Below are 26,659 nucleotides of genomic sequence, written 5' to 3'. Positions count from 1 at the left end.
GTTTGTGGGCTGGAGGTTCCGTGGTGTGAGTGTACAACATGGATCTGGGTGGAGTTCCTGAGTCCGGGGTGGGGATTCCGACCACACTTTAGAGCTCTGCTTCAGCTTTGCATGTCATATTGATGCTTGGGTGCATGTGCCTTACGCGTCGACATCATTTTATTTTTTCTTTCTCCTCGTCACCTTCATCGTCTCCACTCTGACTCTGACTGTCTTGTGCAACCGTGGCATTGCAAGCCAGGGCCGCAGGTATTCACTTTAATGGAGCAACTAACCAGTGTTAATCCTTTGAAGATGAGGGTCACATCAGTATTAAAAAGAAGCTGGTTGTTGCTTTGTTTTGATACTGCTGTTGGAGTATGAAATTGGCACAGACTGGTCTCTGCCTCTCTTCCAAAGTGTACTTGTTTCAGACTTGCTCGGCCACCGGTGGTGAGCTGTTGAAGTGGTAGTTTGGGGTTTCTGCATTAAGCAGTATCTGTTGTCTGGTGAAGAATGTGTGCACACTCATTATTGGGCATTGAGTGACTTAATTTTGCACAGATGGAACGAAATACTGAATGTCCTTCACTACTCAAAAGGGTTAACATAATGTAGCCTACTACAGTGTGTGGCTCAATTTATTTAATATTGTTAAGACTTGTACACTGTGTGAGAGGAGCTTTACTCTATATAAAGACTGTACAGTATCTCACGTGATAAATCCTCAGAATATTCTCCTCATACACAGTTCAAGTTTGGTAGAGCAGATTATGCAATTGTTCTGATGAATTTTTTCAGTTCAATGGGACACTATCAAAGTCCCTCAAACCTACTGCTATGAAATCCGAGTAATTATGGAATAGAAAGTTGACTATAGTATATGTATAATTGGAAACAAAGTGACGACGTGCAGTGTACTGCCTCATTGGGAACGGAAAGGATTTATCCCCTTAACTGCCAACAGATAATTCCCAAAAGCCATGTCCAAGCTTCTGAATCTGGAACTCTGAGATTGTTCAGTGCAAATTTTAGGATGTTTCTCATTGGGCTTCTCAAGATGGGGACGTTCATGCTGGAAGATTGAATATTTTATTCTAAAGTATCCTTGTCAATAGCAAACACTCCCAGGTACAGCACAGGTTAGGTACAAAATAAACTTTGCATCAGGACAGGGACAACACAAGATGTGTGTTGAGTGGAAGCTTTCTCTATGTCGTCCAATCAGTGGGCTTCCACGTGCCTCGGGTGGGTGGGTGGGGGGGGGGGGGGGGGGGGGGGGGGGGGGGGGGGGGGGGCGGGTGGGGGGGAATGCTTTCTATTGTCCATTTTTTTTTCATTTTTCTCCTCTGTCCGCCACTGTGAGATTGACATTTGTGTCCCGTGAGCCAAAAGAGCTGGACTGAGACTATCCAGCAGTCAGTGGAAAAGTTTTGGGCAGTTCTTAAATCCAGCTCTGTGGTGACAAGCCGTGTCCAGCTCAGAGCAGCACTCAGTCCCTGGAGTCAGTCTTCAGATTTTTAACTGTGACCTGGAGTGCTGCAGGATTTTGGGTTTATCACTGAAAGCTGAAGCTTTTTCTGCCTGAGCTGTGATGTTTAGTGAACTGCTTTGCAGCCACGGCTGAGCCACGTGAGTTATTTGCAAGTGGCCTTGGTTCACAGCGAGGGACGGCTCTATTCTGGTTAGTGCGTGTTCTGGGGATCCGAGATCAAAATGGAACTGGTACCTGCAGTCAAAAGACATTTTAACCTTCATTCTAAGGTATAGTCTGCAGCTTGTCACCTAATGATGTGGTGCTGAAAGAGTTTGCCTCTGCATCAGTACCGTGAGTTTTTGATATGCAGTAGTTAGGAGAGTTTGGTGCTTACAATGGATACCTAAACTCAGTAGTTGTAAAGATGTAAACAGAGTTCCTATTTTTAATTGGGTCTGGCCTATTTTAGTGTTGCTTTTGTGACATGGCTTCACTAAACTTGGGTCCTGTTTGGCAGTGCAGGGGTTAAATCTGCTTAGCTGTGTATATTGAAAGTGGCTACTGTTGAACGTTTAAAAGTGGATTTGCTGTGTTTCTAATGTTTCTCTTTCTCTCTCTCTGGATTAACGCTTTCCCCTGTGTGTTGTGTCTTGTTCTCGGATAGCTAACCCTCAGTTGGAGGTGTTACAGTACCGCCTGGGTATCTGCAGTACTCAGTACAACACTGCGTCACCACTGCCTGGCCACGGCACCTTCCACACCTACCAAGTACCATTTTATTTTCATTTTTGCTGTCTTGCTTTGCTCTTGTCAGCCACATGGTAAAACGCAGATGACTGGTAACTCTAATGCCAATCGGTTCTGGCCCAAATTTAATTTTCTGCACGATTCAGGAAAACTAGTTGCCAGTGTGATGGGATTCTTCACTCGTGCCAGTGCAGCTTCTGTGAAGGGAGTACATGGGTCAGAGGTGGAGTTGTGTGGGCTTTGGGTAGCTGGGCAGCTTGCACCAGTTTTGTTCATTCTGTGAGCCAGCATAGGACAGTGTTTGGTTGTCTTAAAGGGAGCAGAAGTAGGCCATTTGGCCCATCGAGTCTGCTCCAAGGAAAAGGGAAAAAAGAAAAGAAATGAGAAATTGGGGGGGGGGGGCAGTTGCAAAAAAAAAACACACTATTCTAACCCCAATTTCTGGCCTTATCCCCATAATCCCTTGATACCTGACTATTTAGATATATGTCTATCTCTTCCTTAAACACCTCCAATGATCTGGCCTCCACTGCTGTACCTGGCAAGGAATTCCACAAATTCACTACCCTCTGGCTAAAGAAATTTCTCCTCATCTCTGTTTTAAACCTGTACCCTCTAAGATTCTGAGATTGTGCCCTCTGGTCCTGGACTCACCCACCAAGGGAAACAGCCTAGCCACATCTACTCTGTCCAGTCCTTTCAACATTTTAAATGTCGCTATGAGGTCCCCTCACATTCTACTGTATTCCAGTGAGTACAGTCCAGAGCCGACAAACGCTTATCATACGTAAGTCTTTCATTCCGGGAATCATCCTCGTAAATCTCCTCTGAACCCTCTCCACATCAGCATATCTTTCCTAAGATACGGGGCCCAAAACTGTGCACGGTATTCCAAAATGAGGCCTCACTAGTGCCCCGTAGAGCCTCATTAACACTTCCTTACTTTTATTACACTATACCTCTCAAAATGAATGCCAACATAGCATTCGCTTTCTTACCACCGATCCGACCTGATGGTTAACCCTTGGGGTATCCTGCATGAGTACCCACCAAGTCCCTTTGTACTTCTGTACTTTGAATTTTCTCTCCTTCTAGATAATAATCTGCCTGTTTATTTCTGGTTCCAAAGTGTACAAACTGCACATTTCTCAACATTGAATCTCATCTGCCATTTCCTTGCCCGTTCTCCTAAACGATCTAGGTCTCTCTGCAACCTTCCTGTCTCCTCAATACTCCCTACTCCTCCACCTATCTGGTGTCATCTGCAAACTTAGCCACAAAACCATTTACTCCATCAACCAAATCGTTAATGTACAAGGTAAAAAGAAGCGGCCCCAACACCGACCCCTGCGGAACACCGCTAGTAACCGGTAGCTGACCAGAACAAGATCCTTTTATTCCCACCCTTTGCTTCCTGCCAACCAGCCAATGCTCCACCCATTCGGTTGTCCTACCTGTAATTCCATGATCTCTCATCTTATGAATCAGTCTCTTATGCGGCACCATCGTTGAAGGCCTTTTGAAAGTCCAAATACACAACATCTACCCGCCTCTCCTTATCTCCCTACCTGTGATTTCTTCAAAAAAACTCCTATAGGTTGGTCAGGCAGGATCTTCCCTTCACAAAACCATGTTGGCTAGGACCTATCTTGCCTTGCAACCTCTAGGTATTCCATAACCCCATCCTTGAGGATCGATTCCAATAACTTTCCCACCGCTGATGTCAGACTAATAGGTCTGTAATTTCCTTTATGCTGCCTCCCACCTTTCTTATACAGCAGAACTACATTTGCGATCCTTCAGTCCTCTGGAACCATGCCGGAGTCTATCGATTCCTGGAAAATTATCACCAATGCCTCCGCTATCTCTAAAGCCACTTCCTTCAGAACCCGGGGATGCACCTCATCCAGTCCGGGAGACTTATCAGTCTTTAGCCCATTTAGTTTTCCTAGCACCTTCTCCCTAGTAATCTTAAGTTCCATTCCATGAGACCCCTGACTAACTGGTATATTGCTGATGTCCTCCACAGTGAAGACCGATGCAAAATATTCATTTGGTTCTTCTGCATCTCTTTATCATCCATTATAATCTCTCCCGCACCATTATCAATTGGTCCTATATCAACCCGTGTCTGTCTTTTACTCCTTATATATTTAAAAAAACTCTTAGTATCCTTTCGAATATTATCTGCCAACTTCCTTTCATAATTCATCTTTTCTTTCCTAATGACCTTCTTAGTTTCTTTCTGCAGGTTTTTAAAAGTTTCCCAGTCTTCTGTTTTCCCACTAATTTTTGCTTCCTGGTATGCCCTCCCTTTTGCTTTTATTTTAGCCTTCACCTCTCTCGTTATCCACATTTGTGCCTTTTTTCCATTCAAAAACCTTTTTCTTGGAATATATCTATCCTGCATTTTCCTTTATTTCTTGTAGAAATTCCTTCCATTTCTGCTCTGCCGTCCCTCCAGCTAGCTTACTCTTCCAATCAATTTGGGCCAACTCCTGTCTCATACCACTGTAATTTCCTTTGTTCCACTGAAATATCAATACACCAGTTATCAGCTTTTCTTCTCAAATTTGAAACTGAACTCAATCATATTGTGATCACTCGATCCTAATGGTTCCTTTACCTTTAGTTCCCTAATCACCTCCGGTTCATTACACAGCACCCAATCCTAAACAGCTGATCCCCTGGTGGGCTCATCAACAAGTTGCTCCAAAAAACCATTCGTAGACATTCCACAAACTCACTCTCCTGAGATCCACTGCCTTGCTGGATTTCCCAATCCACCTTCATGTTAAAATCCCCCATAATTATCTTCATGTTGTCACTCTGGCACGCTTTTTCTATTTCAAACTGCAACTTATCATCCACTTCCTGACTGCTATAAGGGGGGCCTATATATAACTGCTACTATTGTCCTTTTACCCTTGCTATTTCTTAGCTCCACCCATAAGGATTCCACTCTTCTGACCAATGTCCTTCCTTTCTATTGACTTTAATATCACTACTAACCATCATGGCCACACCACCCCCTCTGCCTACCCGCCTATCCTTCCTATACACTGTGTACCTCTGGACATTCAGTTCCCAATCACATCCGTCATAAAGCCATGACTCGGTGATTGCCACAATGTTGTATTTATTCATCTGTAGTTGTGCCACAAGGTCATCCACTTTATTCCTAATGCTACGTGTATTTAAATATAGTACATTTAGTCCAGTATCTGCTATTGATTTTGTTGTACTTCTATTGTTCAGCAATTATCCTGACTTTTCACCTGCCTGTCCTTCTTACCATCCTCACTACCACTATCTTAGACATGTTCCTATATACCTCTTCCTCTATCCTAACATCCTGTATCCTAACATCCTGGTTTGTTGTACTTCTATTGTTCAGCAAATTATCCTGACTTCTCACCTGCCTGTCCTTCTTACCATCCTCACTGCACACTATCTTGGACTTGTTTCTATAAACCTCCTCCCTTACCCTAACATCTTGTATCCCAACATCCTGGTTTCCATCCCCCTACCAGATTAATTTAAACCCTCCCCAACAGCTAAATTAAACATTCCCGCCAGGATATTGGACCCTTTGGAGTTTAGGTGCAACCCATCCTTAGCGAATAGGTCATGCCTCCCCCAGAAAAGGTCCCAATGATCCAGAAATCTGAAGCCCTGCCCCTGCACCAGTCACTCAGCCACGCATTCATCTGCCAGAGCTTTCTATTCTTTCTACCATTGGTACATGGCACATGTAGTAATCCTGAAATTACCACACATGAGGTCCTACTTCTCAAGCTTCTTCCTAACTCCTTGTATTCCTACTTCAGGACCTCTTCTCTTTTTCTACCTATGTCATTGGTACCTACATGTACCAGGACTTCTGGCTGATCACCCTCTCCCCTCAGAATATTCTGGACCCGGTTCGTGACATCCCGTACCCTGGCACCAGGGAGGCAACACACCATCCGAGATTCATTGTCGGTTTCGCAGAATCTGTTATCCGTTCCCCTCACTATAGAATCCCCAATAACCGCTGCATTTCTCTTTCCCTGCTGGACCACAGTACCGGGCACGGTGCCAAGGTCCCGGTTGCTGAGGTCTTCCTCTGTCAGGTCATCCTCTCCAACGGAATCTAAAATGAGATATCGATTTTCGAGGGGGACTGCCACAGAGGTACTGTCTACAAACTCTTTATAACTCCTGTCTATTTCCTGCTCGCTCTCCCTAATCAGCTGCTGGTCATCGAGCTGCTGCTCCAGACTCTCAACCCGTTCCTTGAGGAGCCACATCTCGGTGCACTTTGTGCAGATGTAGTTATCGGGGAGTCTGGTAGTCTCCCAGGGTCCCCACATCTGACACTCCAAACATAAGACCAACCCCAGATGCATACTGCTAAATACCACTGAGATAAATAAATAAACTAAGCTAATAACTTACCCCCTCTCTATAAATCTTGCCTCTTACCCGGTCTCACCAAAGCCCAACCACTCTGCTCCCTCTCACTCAGCTGCCCGCTGGATATGGCAGTCTTCCTTTTAAATCGCCCACGTGCTTCCGAGTGATGTCACGTGCCTGCGCAGTCACTCGCCGCTATCCCGAACACTGGAAAGAATAAAAAACTCACTCCTCGTTAATTTCTGGCTCTCTCGCCACTGGAAAGAGATCAGAAGATGGTGTTGCAAGCTCTCAGTTCTAGCGACTCAGATTGGATTCTGACCTCTGCTGTCAGTGCTGAGTTTGCACGTTTTCTCAGTGAGTTTTGTCCGGGTGCTCCGGTTTCCTCCCACACGCCAAAGATGTGCTTGGTCAGTTAATTGGGCACAGTCAGTTGTCCCTAGTATAGGGAGGTAGTTAATGGGTATGTCAGAGAGAATGGGTTACTGGGCAAATAAGCATGGTATTGTGAGCTGGCATGGACTCGATGGGCCAAATAGCCTCCAATGTCATAAATGTGCAATATATGGGCTGATGATTAAAGAATACTGCAAGAAAACACCCAGTGTTGGAAAAACACAGTTGGCTATCAACACTTAAATAATTAATCCTATTTCTTGGCCTTGCTTCCACTTCTCTGGGTTCCACTGACAAAGCTGCTTCCAGATAAGCTTGGTTTCCTTGTTGCTGCCCAATACTTTGTCCTCAACCAGAGGATGAGAGCTCAAAGCTTGTACATTTGATCAGTGAAGTATTAAAGGTATTCAAGAGTAAGAGGTGTTATCTCTGGATTATACACGACAGGGACCATAGAAAAGATTTCTGAAGAATATTTTTCAAAATCAGAAAAACTGCGGACACTGGATATCTGAAATAAAAACAGAAAATGCTGGTGATACTCAGCAGATCAGGCGGCATCTGTGGGAAGAGCAAGAGTCAACATTTATGTCAAGTACTCTTCGTCAGAACTGGAAAAGAAAGCAAGACAAGTTTTCGGTTGAGACCGGGTGAAGGACGGATATGGGGGGGGGGTTGGTGCATGTAGAGAGCAGATGTCCAAGGACAAAGGACAGGAATCTGATCTGAAATAAGGTTAAATTGTCAACAGTTGAATGATGGGTGGAGTTTGAAGTGATGAAGGAGCAGTGTGAAAGGAACTATGTTCTGGTGAAATGTTCAAATTATTGGAAAGAAAATGGGTGCCATCAACAGCGGTGCAGTCAGTCACGTGAACCCTGATCACAAACCCATGCTTGGTGCCCCAGCAGAACGTGAAGAGCAGCGCAGTATGTGTGGAGCCTCAGGAGATGGGGGAGATCTTAAACGGTTTTCTTGCATCAGTATTTACTCAGGAAACTGGCATCGTGGATATGGAAGGAAGGGAAACAAGCACTAGTGTCATGGAACATAGAGATTAAAAAGGAGGAGGTGCTTGATGCTTAACAATGAATAAAGGGAGATAAATCCCCAGGGCCTGACAAGATATTTCCTCAGACCTTGAGAGAGACTAGTGCAGAAATTACAAGGGCCCTGGCAGATATATTTAAAATGCCCTTAGCCGCGGGTGCGGTGCTGGAGGACTGGAGGGTAGCTCATGTTGTTCCATTGTTTAAAAAGGATCTAAAAGTAAACCAGATAATTACAGGCCAGTGAGCCTGACATCAGTAGTGGGTAAATTATTGGAAGGTGTTCTGAGAGATCAGATATACAAGTATTTGGACAGCTAAGGGCTGATTAAGGATAGTCAGCATGGCTTTGTGCGTGGTAGATCGTGCTTAACGAATCTTGTGGAGTTTTTCGAGGAGGTTACCAAGAAAGTAGATGAAGGAAAGGCTGTGGATGTTGTCTACATGGACTTTAGTAAGGCCTTTGACAAAGTCCCACATGGGAGGTTAGTTCAGAAGGTTCAGACACTAGGTATCCATGGAAAGGTTGTAAACTGGATTCGAAATTGGCTGCGTGGGAGAAGACAGAGTGGTAGTGGATGATTGTTTCTCAGACTGGAGGCCTGTGACTCATGGTGTGCCTCAGGAATCTGTGCTGGGGCCATTGTTATTTGTTGTCTATATCAATGATCTAGATGATAATGTGGTAAATTGGATCAGCAAGTTTGCTGATGATACTAAGATTGGAGGCGTAGTGGACAGCCAGGAAGGCTTTCAAAGCTTGCAGAGGGATCTGAACCAAATGGAAGAATGGGCCAGAAAATGGCAGATGGAATTTAATGCAGACAAGTGTGAGGTGTTGCATTTTGGAAGGACAAATCAAGGTAGGACATACAGTAAATGGTAGGGCACTGAGGAGTGCGGAGGAACAAAGGGATCTGGGAGTTCAGATACATAATTCCCTGAAAGTGGCGTCGCAGGTAGACAGGGTTGTAAAGAAGGCTTTTGGCATCCTGGCATTTATAAATCAAAGTATTGAATAGAGGAGTTGGGTGTGTGGGTGAGGTTGTATGAGACATTGGTGAGGCCAAATTTGGAGTATTGCGTGTAGTTCTGGTCACCTAACTATAGGAAGGATATTTGTAAGATTGAAAGAGTGCAGAGGAGATTTACTAGAATGTTGCCAGGTCTTCAGGAGTTGAGTTACAGGGAAAGATTGAACAGGTAAGGACTTTATTCCTTGGAGCGCAGAAGAATGAGGGGAGATTTGATAGAGGTTTACAAAATTATGAGGGGTATAGACAGAGTTAATGCGAGTAGGCTCTTTCCACCTAGATTAGGAGAGATAAGTACAAGAGGACATGGCTTTAGGGTGAAAGGGGAAAGGTTTAGGGGGAACGTTAGGGGGAACAAATTCACTCAGAGTGGTGGGAGTGTGGAACAAGCTGCCATCTGATGTAGTAAATGCGGGCTCGCTCTTGAGTTTTAAGAATAAATTGGATAGATACACGGACGGGAGAGGTCTGGAAGGTTATGGATTGGGTGCAGGTAAATGGGACTAGCGGAATAACGTTTTGGAATAGACTAGTAGGGCCAAATGACCTGTTTCTCTACGCTGTAGTGTTCTATGGGACGGGAATGGGACCATCAGCCAAAGGGTTAATGGTGTTCCCAGCCAAGGCTCGTGCCCCTCCTCTGGATTTGAAAAGTCCCACCAAATGATCTCACCGAACGGGGGAGTCCGGGGCAACAACCATCACTCAACCAATGCCACTGCAGAAATAAGTGCCAGGCCTTCAGCTCATTTACAGAATACTTCACTGGCTGGAAAACAGTGGGATGTTCTGAGGTTTTAAAATGTCTATCAAATGTACAGGCTTCTTTAATACTGTGTGGAGTCTGGAACCCACTGCTAAGAAAGGATATGGGCTGTACAGAGAGCATACCCTTTGTATAGACACAGAAATGAAACAACTCCTGAAAATAGCAAGGTACAGTTTTTTCAAACTGTGATCAATCCAGTTAGTATTGGCACAGGTCTGCAGAACAATAGAATATGAATTTAACCTGAGGAGAATTTGGGCTGCTGTTGAGAAACAACACATTGGTTTGGAGTAGTCGATGGAGGGGGCTGTATAGCATCATAGCAAACACTCATCCGAGGAGAAAACCCTGAGTGGCTGGCAGATCTCTTTCAGTCCTGAGGCTTTCTTTGTTTCTATGTATTCAGCATTAAGATTTTGAGGATTGGTGACCACTGTTTCACAACATTCTTTTGTATAGTTTGTAATGTTTCAGGTTTAATTTACACGAGTATTGGTTAACCTATTTACCATGTGGCTCTGTTTGTGGTGTTTGGCACTCTGCTGTTATAAATCTGTATGTTTCAGCCCGGCATTTTTCTTGGAGGGTATTGATCACAGGCTGTCTCAAGGCATACCTTTCTTGAAAATTTAGATATGGAAATCCTGCGTTTTTAATTTAGCTGCTCCTGTCTGTTCCCTCCCAACCCCGGGGGAGAAATCTATGCTCAACCAACACAGCGCATCTTCCTGAGGTCCAGCTGGGAAAAGCCGCTGTTTGTAGTGCTGTCGGTGATCTCCAACTGTTTGTGCATTTAGTGGGAACATTATGTTCTGCTGCAAATCAATGCCAATGTGATTTTTTTTTTCCTTGTCCATCCAAGACTAATCCCGGGCTCTCTGTTTTCATGTTAGTATAACGTCTTGTGATTTTTCTTTTATTTTGAATTGTTTTAGAGGGTGATTTGACATTTGTGTTGGAATTTTTTTTGCTTTTTACCGGGGAATTTCTTGCTTGTGAGACTCAAATGGCGGCCTTGCAGAAGGGCGATGTCTCTGTCTCTGCCCCGTGCCAGGTAACACTCATTACGGCTGAGGTCACCGAGGGTGGTCCTGTTTGGCTGGTCACACACTTTGGCGCACAGAACAAAAGAAGTGGTGTCTTTTTTTTAATTGTGACAGGTTGGATAATGTTACTGCCCAAAGGGACCTGGGTGTTGTTGTACGCATGACTCAAAGTTAACATCAAGGTGTAGTTAGGAAGGCAAATGGTACATTGACCTTTGGTACCAGAGAAATTAAGTGCAGTAGTGAAAATATCTTATGGCAATTATATATTACCTTAGTGAGACCACATCTGGAGTTCTGTTTTATGTTAAAAACGAATATATGTCAAAGAGGGAGTGTAATCTGGATTCACGCGATTTAGTTCTTTAAGTTTGCCGTATGAGGTGAGATTGAACAAACTAGGCCTGCATTCTCTAGAATTTGGGGAAAACGAGTGGTATTGTCAGAGAATTCTTGCGGGGCTCAACGAGGTGGACGCAGGGGTGATACTTCCCTTAGTTCAGGCGTCCAGACCCAGGGGTCGCAGTCTCGGAATAAGGGGCTGGTTGTTCAGGACTGAGATGAGAAATTTATCCAAGCAGAGGGCAGTGAACCTTTGGAATTCTTGGCTCGGTCACTGAGTTAATTCAGAATGGATCGATGGATAATCTGGGAATCTAAGGTGATGGGGATAGCGATGGGAAGTGACAGCAGTAGAAGATCAGCCCTGACCTGAATGGAGGTGGTGTAGGCTGGAGGGGAACCTGGCCTACTCCTGCTCATCATGTTCTTGTGTTAACTTGGGTTTCTTTATGGCAGCCACATTTTCTAACGTGCTTTCCTTTGTTTGCTAGGAACCATTCACTCCGTCGGAGGAGCACGTGCTAATGGTGAGGCTGCTGATCAAACATCTCCACTGGTTTTCCAGTAGCATCAAACAGGAGCAAGCCTCGCCCTCGGCTCACTCTCACACTGGCAGCCCATTGGAGGATTTCAAGAGGTTAGCCATCTGTTTTAAGAGATTTATGGAGCACGTGGCTCTTTAGGCGGCAGTTGTTAGGGTCAAAACCTCCCAGGACAGGTACACCACAGGTTGTACCTACTTTAAAGGTGCTTCAACAGTGTCCTTATCAAACTATCCAAACTTGTAATTACATTCCAGTTCTGAATTTGAAACCAGTCCAAGTTGTTTCATGGTAATGGGTGTAGCAGAGTTCTGTTTACAATGAACAAGATTGCCATTTTAGTGGTAGTTAATGCTAGATGACTTTGATGAGATTGGGATCGCCCCTGTGTGGTATTGTGGCCTCTGTCTCTTCCATCCTGTCATCCCCAGAGTTGGATTTGTTAACAATTTATTTCCTTTCCCTCTGCATATCTCTCAGGGTTTAGTTGCCTGGCCCTCATTTGTGTTCTTCTATCCTGAGCTGCAGATTCCAGACCCTGAGTATCCCTTGACTTGAGCTCTTTGAAATAACCACTGCACGGTTCTGTAGACTGCTGTTTGTTCATGTAAGATACCTGTGTTCAGTTTGAAGAGCAACCTTCTGAACCCAATTTGCCAACGCAGATTACAGTAAAGCATTGATAATCCACTGCCCTTTGGTGCCAGACGAGCAGATTTTCTGAACAGCAAACTTTGAACTCTTTTTTAGGTATTACATGGTATTCCACTGAATTTTTCTAGTGAACCCAGTAAGTTTGAAGGGAGTACAGGAGGCGGAGCCCTGGTGAGTTGGGCAAATCGGCAAACATCATCTGGTCAGCCAGCTGCCGAACCGTCGGAATTTCCAAATGGCTGGAAAGCAGATTATCGGCGTTTTGCTGTATCTGGTCATTTGTGGAACTTTAATACTTGCGATCACCTGACATGTGGTGCTGCAGAAATGCCATGAATGGGTGGGAATACTTCAGACACAATATGAAGAAGTAGAACTTCACCCAACTGGATTCCACAGCCAAATTTTACGAAGGTCCTAGCGGCATGATGCCACATAGGTTCATTGCTCCATTCACCCCAGTCTGGAAGAGTCTAATGCAAGCACCTGCCAGACACGCCTGGCATTCCCCAGCTGTACAGCTCATCTGCTGCCAACTTGCAGTCTGTTCCTGCCACCTCTCTGCCCTGAAAGTTCTGATTGAGTTTGTTTTCATGAGCCGATCAGTGGTTGAGCGATGACTGATCCCTTTTTCCCTTGCATCAAAGAAACGTAGCACACTTAAATGTCCCTCCCTTGATCAGAGGGTAAGGCAGGGCGCAGCTATCTGAAAGTAGACGTGCTCACAGAAGGAACACAACAGGGGTAGAGTGAGAGGAAATAGAAGGGTTAGAAGATCGAAGTAAGTTGTTGGAGGAAGAGATATTAAGGAAAAGTCACCAGCAGCAAAGAAAGTGGTTGTGTTTAGGCAGCAGGTGTAAAGATCACCCTCTCCCAGGGCCGATGCAGCACAGGTTATACTCTTAGTTATTGATTAATATTCTTACATTTTTGATTTTCTTAACGGGAAGGAGGTGATCTGGCTCTGACCATTCCCAACCATGCAACCCCCTACTTCCCTGTAAGCTATTGTTCTCACTCTCCCTGATTACTCTACCACCCTCCCCTACACGAGGGGAAGCTTTACAGCAGGCAATTAACCTAACACCAGCACGTCCTTGGAGTACCTGAAAGAAACCCATGTAGTCACAAGGAGAGCATGCAGACTCCACACAAGTAACACGGGATCTCGGCTGCTGGAGCTGTAAGGCAGCAGTGCTCCCTACTGCACCCCTGTAAAGCCACCACTACACTGTCCCATCAACCAGTTTGTACTGGCACCTGTAGGAGTGTTGAGGTGTCACGGGATATGTATTAATGGAAGAGTTGGCTATTGTTGGGAAGTTAGGGATTTGAAGGAATGGGCTTCAGGAGTTGGGGATTTGAAGGAATGGGCTTCAGGACTTGGGGATTTGAAGGACTGAGTTTCCTAATGTACAAATCTTTGCTGGTGTTTGGATTTTGAGGCTTGTTTGCTCGTGACGTGGATGCTGTTAACATGGCTGGCATTCATTGCCTTTTCCTAGTTGCACAGGAAATTATCAGCCTGCTGCCTTGATCCATTGAAGTTCTGACAGACTTAGAATTGAGATGTAAGTGAGTAGAATAATTATAATGTAATGAGAGGATGGGCTGGGATCAGCTTGCAAAGAGTTGCCATCCTCCGGCACCATCTTGTTTCTGCAGATGCACCATACAAGGCATCCTATCTGGATGGACCACAGCTTGGTACGTCTACTGCTTTGCCCAGGACTGCAAGAACTTGCAGAGAATTGTGAACACAGCCCAGTACATCACACAAACCAGCCTCCCCTCCACTGACTCTGTCTACACCCCGCTGCCTTAGGAAAGCAGCCGATGTAATCAAGGACCCCTCCCACCCCCACATTCTCTCTTCTCCCCTCTCCCGTCAGGCAGAAGATACAAAAGCCTGAAAGCACCTACCACCAGGCTCAAAGACAGCTTCTATCCCGCTGTTATCATACTCTAGAATGGACTTCTTATACACTAAAGATGAATTCTTGATCACCCAATCTACCTCGTCGTGGCCCTTACATTTTATTTACCTGCACTGCTCTTTCTCTGTAGCTGCTACATTACCTTCTGCATTCAATGTATTTGTATAATGAGCTCTCCAGATGGCATGCAAAGATCTCTTTATTAGCCACATGTACATCGAAACATAGTGAAATGCATCTTTTTGCGTAGAGAGTTCTGGGGGCAACCCGCAAGTGTCGCCACACTTCCAGCGCCAACATAGCATACCCACAACTTCCTAACCTGTATGTCTTTGGAACGTGGGAGGAAACCCACGCAGACACAGAGAGAATGTACAAACTCCTTACAGACAGCAGCCGGAATTGAACCCGGGTCATTGGCGCTGTAATAGCCGTTACACTAACCACTGCACTACCGTGCCTGCTATCTCGTTTTTCACTATCTTGGTACATGTGACAGTAATAAACCAATACGAAGTTCTTGCGGCATCTAATGTGTTTCTGAGTGTCCTGGAGTTGTTACCACACAAAGACAAATGCCTCTGTTCTGGTGAATTTCTCATTCTAAGTGATGCAGTTAATGTTTAAGTTGATTGCAGCTCCATTGCCAGCGACCACGCTGAATATGCCATTGACAGATTACCACCCACAATTATAGCAACTGTTGTACCACTAAGTACCTTGGTTGAACTTTGGTCTGGGCTTGTTCAGTCAGACTGCCCTTGTTTCGTATTTCTGAGTGGTTTACTGGATCACTTAAAAGTCAACCATGTTGAAGGATGAGTTGCATTTAGGCCCATATAGGTAAAGGCAGCAAGTGAACCTGTTGTATCACCACAGCTAATATGCTGTCAAGTATAATAGTTTAAAAAAAAAGTCTGATTTTTTTTTTGAAAAGACGTTTTGAAATATTCAGACCATGGTTATTTTTTAGTGATCATTAGTAGCATGCATTGCATTCTCACTCTTCGGGCTGAAGAAGTCACATTGCAGGTTTAAGGTGTCAGCACATGGATAGAAAGCAGAGTTGCTGTCTTTTAATGCTCCTTCCTCGCCGTGATGAATGTGCAGAACTAATTTGTCCTGATTTGTTTTTTTTTGCAGGTCAGTGATTTCGTGCTTCTTTCAGCAAAATCTCTACGTATTCCTGCAGCAGTGCTTCACTCACTGGCCTCTGGATGCCTCCTTTAGAGCTGTACGTTCCGACCTTTGTTTCAATTTTACAACAGCATTAGAACATCACAGCATAGTACAGGCCCTTCAGCTCACAATGTTGTTCTGATTCTTATTAACATTCCTATAAAGTCTAACTTGTGCTGCTGTTAAATTGTAGAAACTGGCACTGGAGTTAGTGGGTTATTTTCCAAAGTTCTAACTGCACCATATTCTAATGCTGGGAAGTGACTTTCCCACCGCTGCAGTTTGTAGGCATTTGCTATACTGGATGGGAAAACAAGAGATGCACTAAGTTGTGCATTATATCTAGGACACCTAAACTTTAAAATGTCTAAATGCACTCCTCCCAATCCTACAGCCTGTCAGCCCCACTTAAAGCTTCCATTTGGAGTTTGAATGTGGTCTATCTACCTCCATACCCACTGACCTGTTGGTAGCCATCCCTGTGGCTGTATTAGCCCCTTGCACTACTCATCCTCTCCACCAACAAAACTCTCAGACAGTCCTTCTGACCAAGCTTCTGGTCACTTCCAGGACCATCCTTTCCTTTAGTTCCACATCCATGTCTGATTGCTTCTCTGAAGGGCGTCATACCCCACGTAAACAGGCCCTTTGGCCCAACTGGTCCATGCTGACCAAGGTGCCCATCTAAGCCAGTCCCGCTTGCCCACGTTTGGCCCATTTCCCTCTAAACCTTTCCTATCCATGTACCTATCCAAGTAGATTTTTAAATGTTGTTCCTGTACCTGCCTCACCCACTTCTTCCTACAGCTCTTTCCATACACTGACCACTCTCTGGGTGAAAAGGTTGCCCCTCAGGTTCCTATCAAATCTCTCCCCTCTCACCTTAAACCTGTGCCCTCTAGTTCTCAATTCGCCAACCCTGGGAAAAAGACTGTGGGCATTCACCATATCTATGCCCCTCATGATTTTATACACCTCCTAAATTTTCATTGGAGCATAGCAGAATAAGGGGTGATCCCCTAAGGTCACCTGTCATTCTGCTATGCTCCGACTGGGGGGGGTGGGAATCCCAACCTGCTCAACCTCTCTCCATAACTCAGTCCCTCGAGTCCCGGCAACATCCTTGTAAATCTCACCTACACTGTTTCCAGCTTAATGGCATCTTTCCTATAGCAGGGTGACCAGAACTGAACACGCTATCCCAAATGCGGCCTCACCAACAGCTTGTACAACTGCAACATAACATCACAACTTCTATACTCAATGCCCTGACTGATGAGGGCCAGGATGCCAAAAGCCGTCTTCACCACCCTGTCTACCTACGACATCACTTTCAGGAAACCATGTATTTGTACTCCCAGGTCCCTCTGTTCTACATCACTCCCCAGGGCCCTACCGTTCACTGTGAATGTCCAACCCTGATTTGTCTTCCCAAGTGGCGACATCTCACACTTATCCGAATTAAACTCCATTTGCCATTCGTCAGCCCACTTACCCAGCTGATCAAGATCCCTCTGTAGATCCTGAACCATCTTCACTGTCAGCAAAACCACCTATTTTAGTGCCATCTGCAAACTTACTAATTATGCCTTGTACATCCTCATCCAAATCGTTGATATAGCTGACAAATAGCAAAGGGCCCAGTACCGGCCCCTGGGGAACACCGCTAGTCTCGGGGCTGCAGTCCGAACAACAACCTTCCAACATCACCCTCTGCTTCCTACCGTCAAGACAATTCTGTATCCAATTAGCCAGTTCTCCCTGGACCCCATGTGACCCCAGGCATTGCTTTAACTGTGGTGAAGGCAAGTTGTTTCATGTAATAAAACTCATCTTTGCAAACCAGGAAGACGAATTCTTCCCGCGATTGCCGTGAACAAGCTGTGTGTCTGGGTTGCTGCGGTAGATAGCAGGCTAAGAACATTACAGTAGAAGCTTGTGTCCATCCACCCCGCTCCCATTCAACAAGGTTCTGGCCAATCTTCCTACTGTTCTCCACCCTCCTGTCCCATCCCCATATCCCTTATTCAGCCTTAAATACCCTCAGCGATCGAGCATCCAGAGCCCTCACGGCTGGAGAATTCTGACAATTCACACCTTCCACATTGGGGAAACAGTCTTTCGTGCCCTTTAAGAATCTTGAGAGATTACAGTTCATTATTCTAAACTCCAGAGAATGTCTTCACATTCTTTCTTCATAGGACAACCCCCTCAATCATGTGAACCACTGTCTCCAGCTACAGTGCTCCCTAACTGTGCCGCAATGACACACCCCTCATGAGTGTTGCTTTTTATGAAGAATGGGGTCAGTCTCTGGGGAAAACAGGGCAAGCACTTTAGAACCATAGAATACTACAGCACAGAAAACAGGCCATTCAGCCCTTCTAGTCTGTGCCGAAACTATATTCTGCTAGTCCCATTTACCTGCACCCAATCCATAACCCTCCAGACCTCTCCCGTCCATGTATCTATCCAATTTATTCTTAAAACTCAAGAGTGAGCCTGCATTTACCATGTCAGATGGCAGCCCGTTCCACACTCCCACCACTCTTTAAGTGAAGAAGTTCCCCCTAAACCTTTCCCCTTTCACCCTAAAGCTGTGTCCTCTCGTACTTATCTCTCCTAATCTAGGTGGAAAGAGCCTACTCACATTAACTTTGTCTATACCCCTCATCATTTTGTAAGCCTCTATTTCACCTCTCCTAATTTGTTATTTCCATTCGCAGCAGCTTGCCTTTGCAGGTGGCCACTTGGGCAGGTCGTTCGGTTACGAGTGTGTTTGCATGATACCTTACTAACTTTGATGTTCCACAGGTTTTGGAAACTTGGCTCAGCTACCTGCAGCCATGGAGGTACGCAGCAGAGAAACCACTCGGCATGATGGAGTCTGTAGATCGCAGTGTACCTGACAAATGGTAAATCCATGGTGCCTTTCAGTTCAGGGTGGTAGGATAAGTGCAGTTGTCACTCCTCCATAGACAGTCCCCTGGGGATCATTGAATGAAGGGTAACTTGCTTCCGCTGGATTTGTGGGTTCTGAGCTAGGAAACAGACTCTGCAGCTGATGGGTGGGTAGGTAGAAGATGTGGCTTACACGAGGCCTCTCTGCTTCCCATTCTCTCGAGTTCTCAATCCCATTCTGAGTGCTCCTCCACTTTGAGTGAACATAATTCCCAGGAGTCAGTGGGGATGCTGCATTTCTTCAAGGAGGCTCTTGATTGAATCTCTTCCTCTGTCCACTTGGTAATCTCTTCCTGTGACAGAGCTCAGAATAATGTCTGCTTTGGGAGTTCGGTGGCAGACAGTTGAATGACGAACCTGCCCAGTGTAGCTGACTGAATGACACTGATGTTGGTTCACTTATTCTTCCAGTGAATGTGGAGGATTTTGCAGAGACAGTGTTGGTGGTATTTTCCTAGTGTCTTGAAATGCCTGTTGTAAATAGTCCAAGTCTCAGAAGCACAGAAATCACAGCTGCCCACAGATATGAATGAAGATGCCTTCCTAACTTAGCTTAAACTGAAAGTGACAAGCTATGTCCTCCAGCTATGTGTTTTCAGTGAAGCTAAAGGCCATGCTTGTGGTTACTTTATTGATTGAACCATCTGGATCCAGTTCCTCCTTCAATCCCGTGATCAAATTTAAAAAAAAAAAAAAAATGCACAAAGATCTTAGTAGGACTGTCCACAAGTGTACAGAGAGAAACTGGGCACAGTGGTGTAGCTGGCAGAGCTGCTGCCTCACAGCGCCAGAGAACCGGGTTCAATCCCGGTCTCTGTCTGTGTGGCGTTTGCAGGATCTCCTTCCCACATCCCAAAGACGTGTGGGTTGGTAGGATAATTGGCCACTGTGAATTGCCCCGAGTGAGAAAGTAGTTTTAGTAGTGGGAATAAAATGAGGTCAATGGAGGATTGGGATAAATGGTCAGCACGGACTCAGGCTGAAGGGTCTTGTTTCTTTTCTGTATCTCTGTGACTCTAGAAACAGAGTCAATGTCTCAAGTTAAGGGCTGTTCCTCGCCTCCGTTATTTCTCCCTTCTCCACCAGCGTGACCCACTGGTTGCCCCCTGATAATACCTTCCATTTTACACCATCACCCTTTTTATTGTTTAACCTCTCCTACCCACCACCCCATCACAGGGTTGCCAGTAGGATGCTCCCTGGGGGAAATCCACTGAGATCTGTACAGGACGGGCAATTTCCTTGACCTGTAAACATTAAGTCAGTGGCAAGAAAAGGGTCAGAATTGTACAGTCTGTGGAGAGCTCCCTCAGCTCACCACTAATGGGAAAGGAGACGTAACCTGCCGTAATCCTGCCAGTGCAGACCGCTGGCAGCAGCCAGAATCCTTCCCAGCAGTCTCATATAGTGTTGGTACCCCTCCTCTCTCCCCTCAGTTGTGAAGCTGAAGGCTCTCTGTGTATGGTGCAGTTGGAACTGTTGATGGAGGTGTGTCGGCCCTGGAACCGCTGAGCTGAGGTGGATACAGCCTGGTGCCACTGCCCTGCATCCTGTCCTAACCCTGCTCTCTGTGTCACAGGGCCTCCTTTGTACAGGGACAACTTGCTGATGTTCACAAAGCTCTTCCAAAGCTTCCTGAATCGAGCTTTGCGCACTGATCTTGTCAGTCCCAAGAATGCGTTGATGGTGTATCGAGTGGCCAAGGTTTATAGCCAGCCCAACCTTGCCGACATGATCAAGGAAGGTAAGGAGTGTTGTGCAACAGCGTTGTAGAGCCCGTTCCTTTCCAACCAGTTTGCCCTCCCATGCCTTCTCCAGCTCTGCCAGTTCTTCCCCAGCACCACCACCCCCCCCACCCCCGGTTGACCTGTTTTAAATCTGTGACCAAGGTGCCCAGGGCAAGAGTTCTAGAGGTTCAGTGGATATAAATGCTCTGAACGAACGGCGTTGGAAACGATGCTCAATCTCTTCTGTGTGGGTGAGACTCATGATGTCTTTTCGTGGCGTCACTGACTGTAGCTCTGCCTGCCTCCCCCACCCCTGCACCTCTCATTAATGCTCAAAATATGTCTTCCCACAGGACCTTGCCTCCGTGGTAATGGGGTGTGCCTGTGGAACCCGTACACCAAGACTGACAGCAGTAAAGCTAGGCCTGATCACAAGAAAACTGGATTAGGTCTCTGGGCAGTTCAGTTTTGAGAGGATCCTCTGGGGAAACTCCATCCACCTGGGGGTTGGCAGCCCATTGCAATTGTACTGTGACACTGAACCCCACCAGGAAATAAAGAGCTGGCATTTCACACCTTGTGGTCATTGTGAACACTTTGCAGCCAGTGAAGGGCAGCTTCCCACAGACACCAGTGAGCAACTTAGCAAGTCATTCATGTCAGTGATGTTGGCTGCAGGATGTTGGTCAGGACCCCAGGGAGGAGTCTGCTGCTCTTATGGTATCTTCTGTGTCACCTCACCTTTTAACGTACATCTGCCCAATGCAGTTCTCCCCCAGCAGTGACAGTGTCGGCCAAGCTCGTGTCCAGGTTTCTGGTGTGGGACTTGGCACGTTGACACACTGCCTCTGGTGAAGGTGCTCTCACTGAGCCACGGGGAATGTAGTTTCGCCGTAACCTCCTTCTCTGTGCAAACCTCTGATATGTACCTTGCCTTACAGCTGAGCGTCAGTTTATGGAACCTGACCCCATGCACCATCCAAGGCAGCACCGTGTGTATGCCTCTCCAGCCTTTGGCAGCAGCTTCATGTCCACTTGGCATTCCCCGTGGTGGAAACCACCTTCCGAGTGAAGAGTCATGTCTACAACCTGGAGGGGCAGGACTGTGTGTACAAGCAGATGTTTGGTCCTGAGGTCAGGGGCCTGGTGAGTTCACTTCTCGGCAAAGTGGGTCGGTGTGTGCAGGGTGAGGTCGGGAGAGGGAGCCGTGGCTGTAATGTTTATTATTGTCACATGCACCGAGATACAGTGAAAAGCTGTAATAGAACAAGTAGGGTGACGGGGTACAGGTTCCAGAGCCGACCATCCACTAGGGGACCTGCTGTGGCAGTTGCTCTTGCTGCAGTATGGGCACCCTGGGGTGCTGGGATTTGAAGCAATGGACATTGAGGTGTCTCCTGTCCCAATCTCGTCCATTTTGTCTTCACCTTTCTGATTGAACATTTTCGACTTTTAACGGAACACATTTGTTGATCAGCTTCTGTTGAAGTCCAGGGGTGTTTGGGATGAACCCTCGGTCTCTGTCCATTTGGTCCTATATCAATCCTAATGGTGATTAGATGGACCCAATTTCTCTTCCTTCATTGAGATTATTTAAGCATTTTGGCTGCCCACACTTTCCCAGAATTTGGTTAGGTGCAGTCTGATCTCCAGTTCTCACTGAACCAGCTGCTGCCTTTGGCTTCAACACTTTGCTCTGGTGCTCAACTGACCAACCTGCGTTCCTTCTCCGGGACCGGTGGGCACGTTGAAGCCAGTGGTAGAAATGAAAACAAAAACCAGGGCCACAGGAAGCCAGAGCTGGGGTGCAGGGGTCCTTTGTGGATAGACGTAGTGGCTCTTGACCTGAGGGGGTAGGGTTGCAGGGACAGACCCTTGGGGGTGGGGGATGATGAGAATTTCTAAATCTCAGCACTTCAGGACCAAGAGTGGGTTTGCTCAGAGCACCAGGCTCTCTGTGAGTTAAGGTGTGGACTGCCGAGTTTTGGGTGGGCTCCATGTTAAATGTCGCGTGTCAGTGATGAAGCAGTTTGTCCCGTCTGGCTGCCCCTGCAGGTGATGAAGCTGGCCCATTTAATAGCGCAGGCCAAGCAGACGGCTAAATCCATCTCTGACCACACCGCCGAGCAGTCCACCGGCCACTCGCTCATGTCTTTACTGGGCCTTTCCACTTATGATTTCAACACCTCCGTCTATGGAAGCAATGACTTGGATGACTTGGGACCTGACGAGATACGAAAAACAGACGAATATTTGGAAAGGTCGCTGGAATACTTGTGTCAGGTGTTCAAGGTAGGTGGGTGTCGGTGCAGTGAGCGGCACACTCGCCAGCTGTACCACATCGGGGTGCTGTGTCCACCTGCAGCTGAGAATAGTATTTACTTTGTGTACTTTCTCCGTTGGGAGGGAGTTATTGCTGGGTGTTCTCGCTGGGGAACATGGTTATTGGGTTGTGTAAGGCTGCTGTGGTGAAGGCAGGGTGGGTGGTAGATAGCAGGATTCAGACATCCTTACCTTAATGTTTCCAGTTAGGTTTCTTCCGGAAACTGTTGCGTGAACTGGTGGACCACTGAAAGCAGGGGATGATCTCCTACCCCCGGGCACCTGGTGGTAGATCCTGCAGCAGTGTGTTACAAGCAAAACCAGTTCATCTGGGTGAATTTGGGTTTCATCCCCTTCACCTTGTGGTCAATCACAGTTCGGCATCTATATGCATAACCTTTCACCCTGGTGCACAGCTCCTACGGCAGTCCAGGTGCTTGGCACCATCCGTAATCAGTACCCCATCCAACATTCATTCCCTCCAGCACCAGTGCACTGTGTGTACCCTCTCCATAAAGCATTGTAGTTACTCGCCTGGGCCACTCCAACAGCTTCTTCCAAACCCAGGGGCATCAAATGCACAGGAGCACCTCTCTCTGCAGATTCATTCCTCTCTCTTCCACCCCCAAAGCCACGCACTATCCTGATCCTTCATCGTTACTGGGCTAAATCCTGGAACTCCCTCCCCAACAGTCATCTGGATGACTGCAGCGGTTCAAGGTGACGCTCACCACCACCTCAAGGCAATGCGTGCTGGCCTTGCCAGTGGCAGCCGGATCCCATGAACTATCCTGAGATGGTAGATGAGTTAAACAGTGAATCCCTTTAATGTCTGGTTTACCGTGTACCCTCCTGACAAGGCATCCCTCACAAAGTTTTAGACATCGTATTGAACTTGTGTTGCAGAGAAACAAAGCAACGGTAGATAGGTTATATGTTTAACGTACAGCATGGTCTGAAAACGGACTTACCATGTGTGCTCTGAGCTGTGGAAGTGATGGGAAAAGCTTCTCTAGGTTTGATTTTACAGGTTGACATCACTGGTGTTAGTACATGGAGCAGAGAAGTAGAGAGGACTGGGCAGATAACATGATTTCTCCACGTCCTTTTAAAGTCAGACTGATGTAGACAGCACATCCAAAAATTCACATTCACTATTGTTTAAAAGAGTTATGAAAACTAACTTTTTCTAGCCCTGCAGGATCAGGGAAGTGCAATCCCAGTGGGCTTTGTCAGAGTCTGGCACCTGAAGTGTGCAGAAATTGAGATGCATTTCACCTGATCTTTTGTCATGAAGCAGGGACCACGTGGATCGGTGCCTGATGCGAGTCCCCAGTCTGCCATCCTGGTGCTTGTTGGCACTGCCTCAGTTCATTGTAATGAATGGTCCTGTTCTTGTTTGGGGACCTCCTTGTAAAGTGTCGAGAGCCCCTGCCAGATTTTCCTGTAGCATGGGTGTGGTGGGCTGAAGGGCCTGTTTCTGTGCTGTATAACTATGAAGCAGTGGCCCTTAACGGATCGATTGAAGAAATGGCAGGGTGAGGGTTTTGTTTTCAACTTCCCACTACAGATGGTCCTCTTGCATCTCAGTGCTCCAAGTACTGAGGTTTGCAACGTGAGGCTGGGGTTGTGGAGGAGAACTACTCCCTCTTTGTCCATGGTGCAAGTAAGATCTCGCTCTGCGTAACAGGAAGGTCTGGAGGTTTCTCGTGCCCTCCCTCACCATGTAGCTGACCTGGGCTCCACAACCTGGCCATTCTCTGCCCCTCTCCCCTACCGAATCCTGAAGTCTCTGAGACCCCAGTGCCCAGATGCTGACCCTTCGATTCTTTTTTTTTCTCATCCACTTCTTCCTGCGGTCTTCTCACCCTGCCCCTCGGACCTTTCCAGCTCGGCTCACCCCATGCCTTGCCTCTCTTTCCAGGTTCTGGCCAGTTCTGCTACCTGGGGCTGCAGCTTCTCAGTGAGGTGTTTGTATTGTATAGTTCTCTGTGCACCCTTGCAAGCTGTGCCAGGAGACTTCAATCCATGGACCTTTGGGCCCTGTCTTTTCTACTGTTGAAGTAGAACAGTAAAAGCTTTATCGTTGACTGCTAATCAGTAACGTGGCCCCAGTGATACTTCTGTGTCCTTTCTCATGTGATGACCTAGCAGGATTTGATTTCTGCCATTGGTGGTTAATAACAAGATCAATGGGCATCTCGCAAACCATGTGATCTCCTCTAAATTGGCTTTCAACCAATGACCAGTTTGGTTAGAGTTGTTGCAGAGGGGATGCCAACAACCCCTGTTCCTTCCCCACCACCGAGATAGCAACCCTCTCAGAAACAGGCAGAACTAACACTTCAAACTTGGTAGAGCGCTGGTAATCTGGTAAAGTGCCCAAGAGGAGATTCCCGGGCCAACTGCGTGATAACTGAGTGAGCTGGTGAAATTTTGCTTAATGAAGCTGCTGTGTGTCCTGTACAGCTCAGCACCCCTCACCTGGCACCCCTGGCAGCGACTGTGGGGGCAGGCAGTGACGAGAATGGGAGGCACCAGCTGCCTGACTGCATCGAAGGAGAGGACGGCCTGACCCTGACCCAGCTCGGCCGGTACCAGGTATGTGCACGACTGTCCCAGGCTCGGGACCGTGGACCTGCAGCAGCGCCTGCCTTGTTCATTGGGTGGGGTTGTTCTCAGTGAGAAACCAGAGCAGCACCCCACAGGGTGGCTTGATTCAGTTCCTCCAGTGTCTCTGGGGAGACTGAGGCTGGCTCTTCAGCCTTTGGGTCATTGTCGAGGTGTGGCTTGCTGTTGCAGGGGTTGTGACACCGCTGTGGTGCAAGAGACTGGGCCAATAATCCCGGAGGAATGGCTGTCAGATGGGACCTGGTGGGTCTCCCAATGGTTCTGGCCTTCCCAGTGCTTGGGAAGGGTGAGCCTCGGCTGTGATCCTGGTCTGGGGCAGGTGGGGACTAGGAAGAGTAAAGATTGGACAACAGCTTGATCCCAATTACAGCCCCTGCAGAGACCCAGACCCTGACCCTGGGGCAGCTCGTCTGTGAAGCTCTTGCTGCAGTTCACCACCTTGGTTCACCATCTCCTGTAAACACTCCCACCACCAAGGGGAGGGAGAGAAGGGCCACAGATACAGGTGGGTTCTCACCAGGGGTGGGCGGATGGAGTCTAGGTTCTAGCGCGAGGGAGAGGGGAATCTCCTCGCCGATTCCCATCAGTGTGTGGGCTACAAGGACCCAACCCTTCTGGCACGTGGGTGGAAGGTGTTGGTTGCTCTCTGCTTCTGCCTCCAACATTAGGTGGCTTGCTTCATGCCATGGTACCTGGTATATTGAACCGTTATTATTTGCAGATTATAAATGGTCTCTCGAAGGTTTAATGTGGAGTACCAGGGTGACCCCGAGCTCCAGCCCATTCGCAGCTACGAGAGCAGCGTGTTAGTGCGCCTGCTGTACCAACTATCGTCTGCCATTAACCTGCGGGTGAGTCACTGAGTCCACCAGCCGTTCACTTCGCTCCGGATGCCTCTCGCCCAGTGCGGGTGGAGAATATTTCCTGCTGCTCTTGGAGGTTGGGAGATTCTCATTGACACTGAAGATTTTCAATGTCACCAGGATGTTTCAGATCACGTCCAAGATATCCTGCAGAGAAAGGGAGAACAGCCAGAGGTCGTGGTACATACAGGAAATGGGAAGAGGTCCTGAAAAAGACTATAGGAAGTTAGGAAGGAAGTTGAGAAGCAGGACCGCAAAGGTAGTAATTTCAGGATTACTGCCTGTGCCATATGACAGTGAGTATAGGAACAGAATGAGGTGGAGGTTAAATGTGTGGCTGAGGGATTGGAGTGAGGGGCACGGATTCAGATTTCAGGACCATTGGGGCCTCTTTGGGGCAGGTATGACCTGTATAAAGAGGACGGGTTGCACTTGAATCCCAGGGAGACAAATATCCTGGCGGGAAGGTTTGCTAAGGCTACTGGGGAGAGTTTAAACTAGAATTGTTGGGGGGTGGGATCCGAACTGGAGAGACTGGGGAAGAGGTGTTTGGCTCTCAGATAGAGAAAGCTTGTAGTCGGTACGAGAGGGAGGATAGGTAGATGA

At 47.0% G+C, this 26,659-nt stretch overlaps 1 protein-coding gene across 1 annotated transcript in view; it reads left to right on the top strand.

Moving 5' to 3' along the window:
• smpd4 (sphingomyelin phosphodiesterase 4) overlaps window positions 1-26,659 on the top strand; it is a 72,504-nt gene that overhangs the window by 36,081 nt on the left and 9,764 nt on the right. Inside the window, 11 exon segments of the mRNA XM_052032484.1 lie at window positions 2,132-2,224; window positions 11,729-11,874; window positions 15,514-15,604; window positions 18,364-18,475; window positions 20,090-20,254; window positions 21,179-21,279; window positions 21,282-21,383; window positions 22,293-22,529; window positions 25,029-25,160; window positions 25,912-25,926; window positions 25,928-26,041. Coding sequence (XP_051888444.1) covers window positions 2,132-2,224; window positions 11,729-11,874; window positions 15,514-15,604; window positions 18,364-18,475; window positions 20,090-20,254; window positions 21,179-21,279; window positions 21,282-21,383; window positions 22,293-22,529; window positions 25,029-25,160; window positions 25,912-25,926; window positions 25,928-26,041 — 1,308 coding nt within the window.

Source organism: Pristis pectinata, chromosome 17 (assembly GCF_009764475.1).
Source record: "Pristis pectinata isolate sPriPec2 chromosome 17, sPriPec2.1.pri, whole genome shotgun sequence".
Taxonomy (NCBI): domain Eukaryota; kingdom Metazoa; phylum Chordata; class Chondrichthyes; order Rhinopristiformes; family Pristidae; genus Pristis; species Pristis pectinata.
This window is presented reverse-complemented; position numbering and strand designations above follow the sequence as displayed.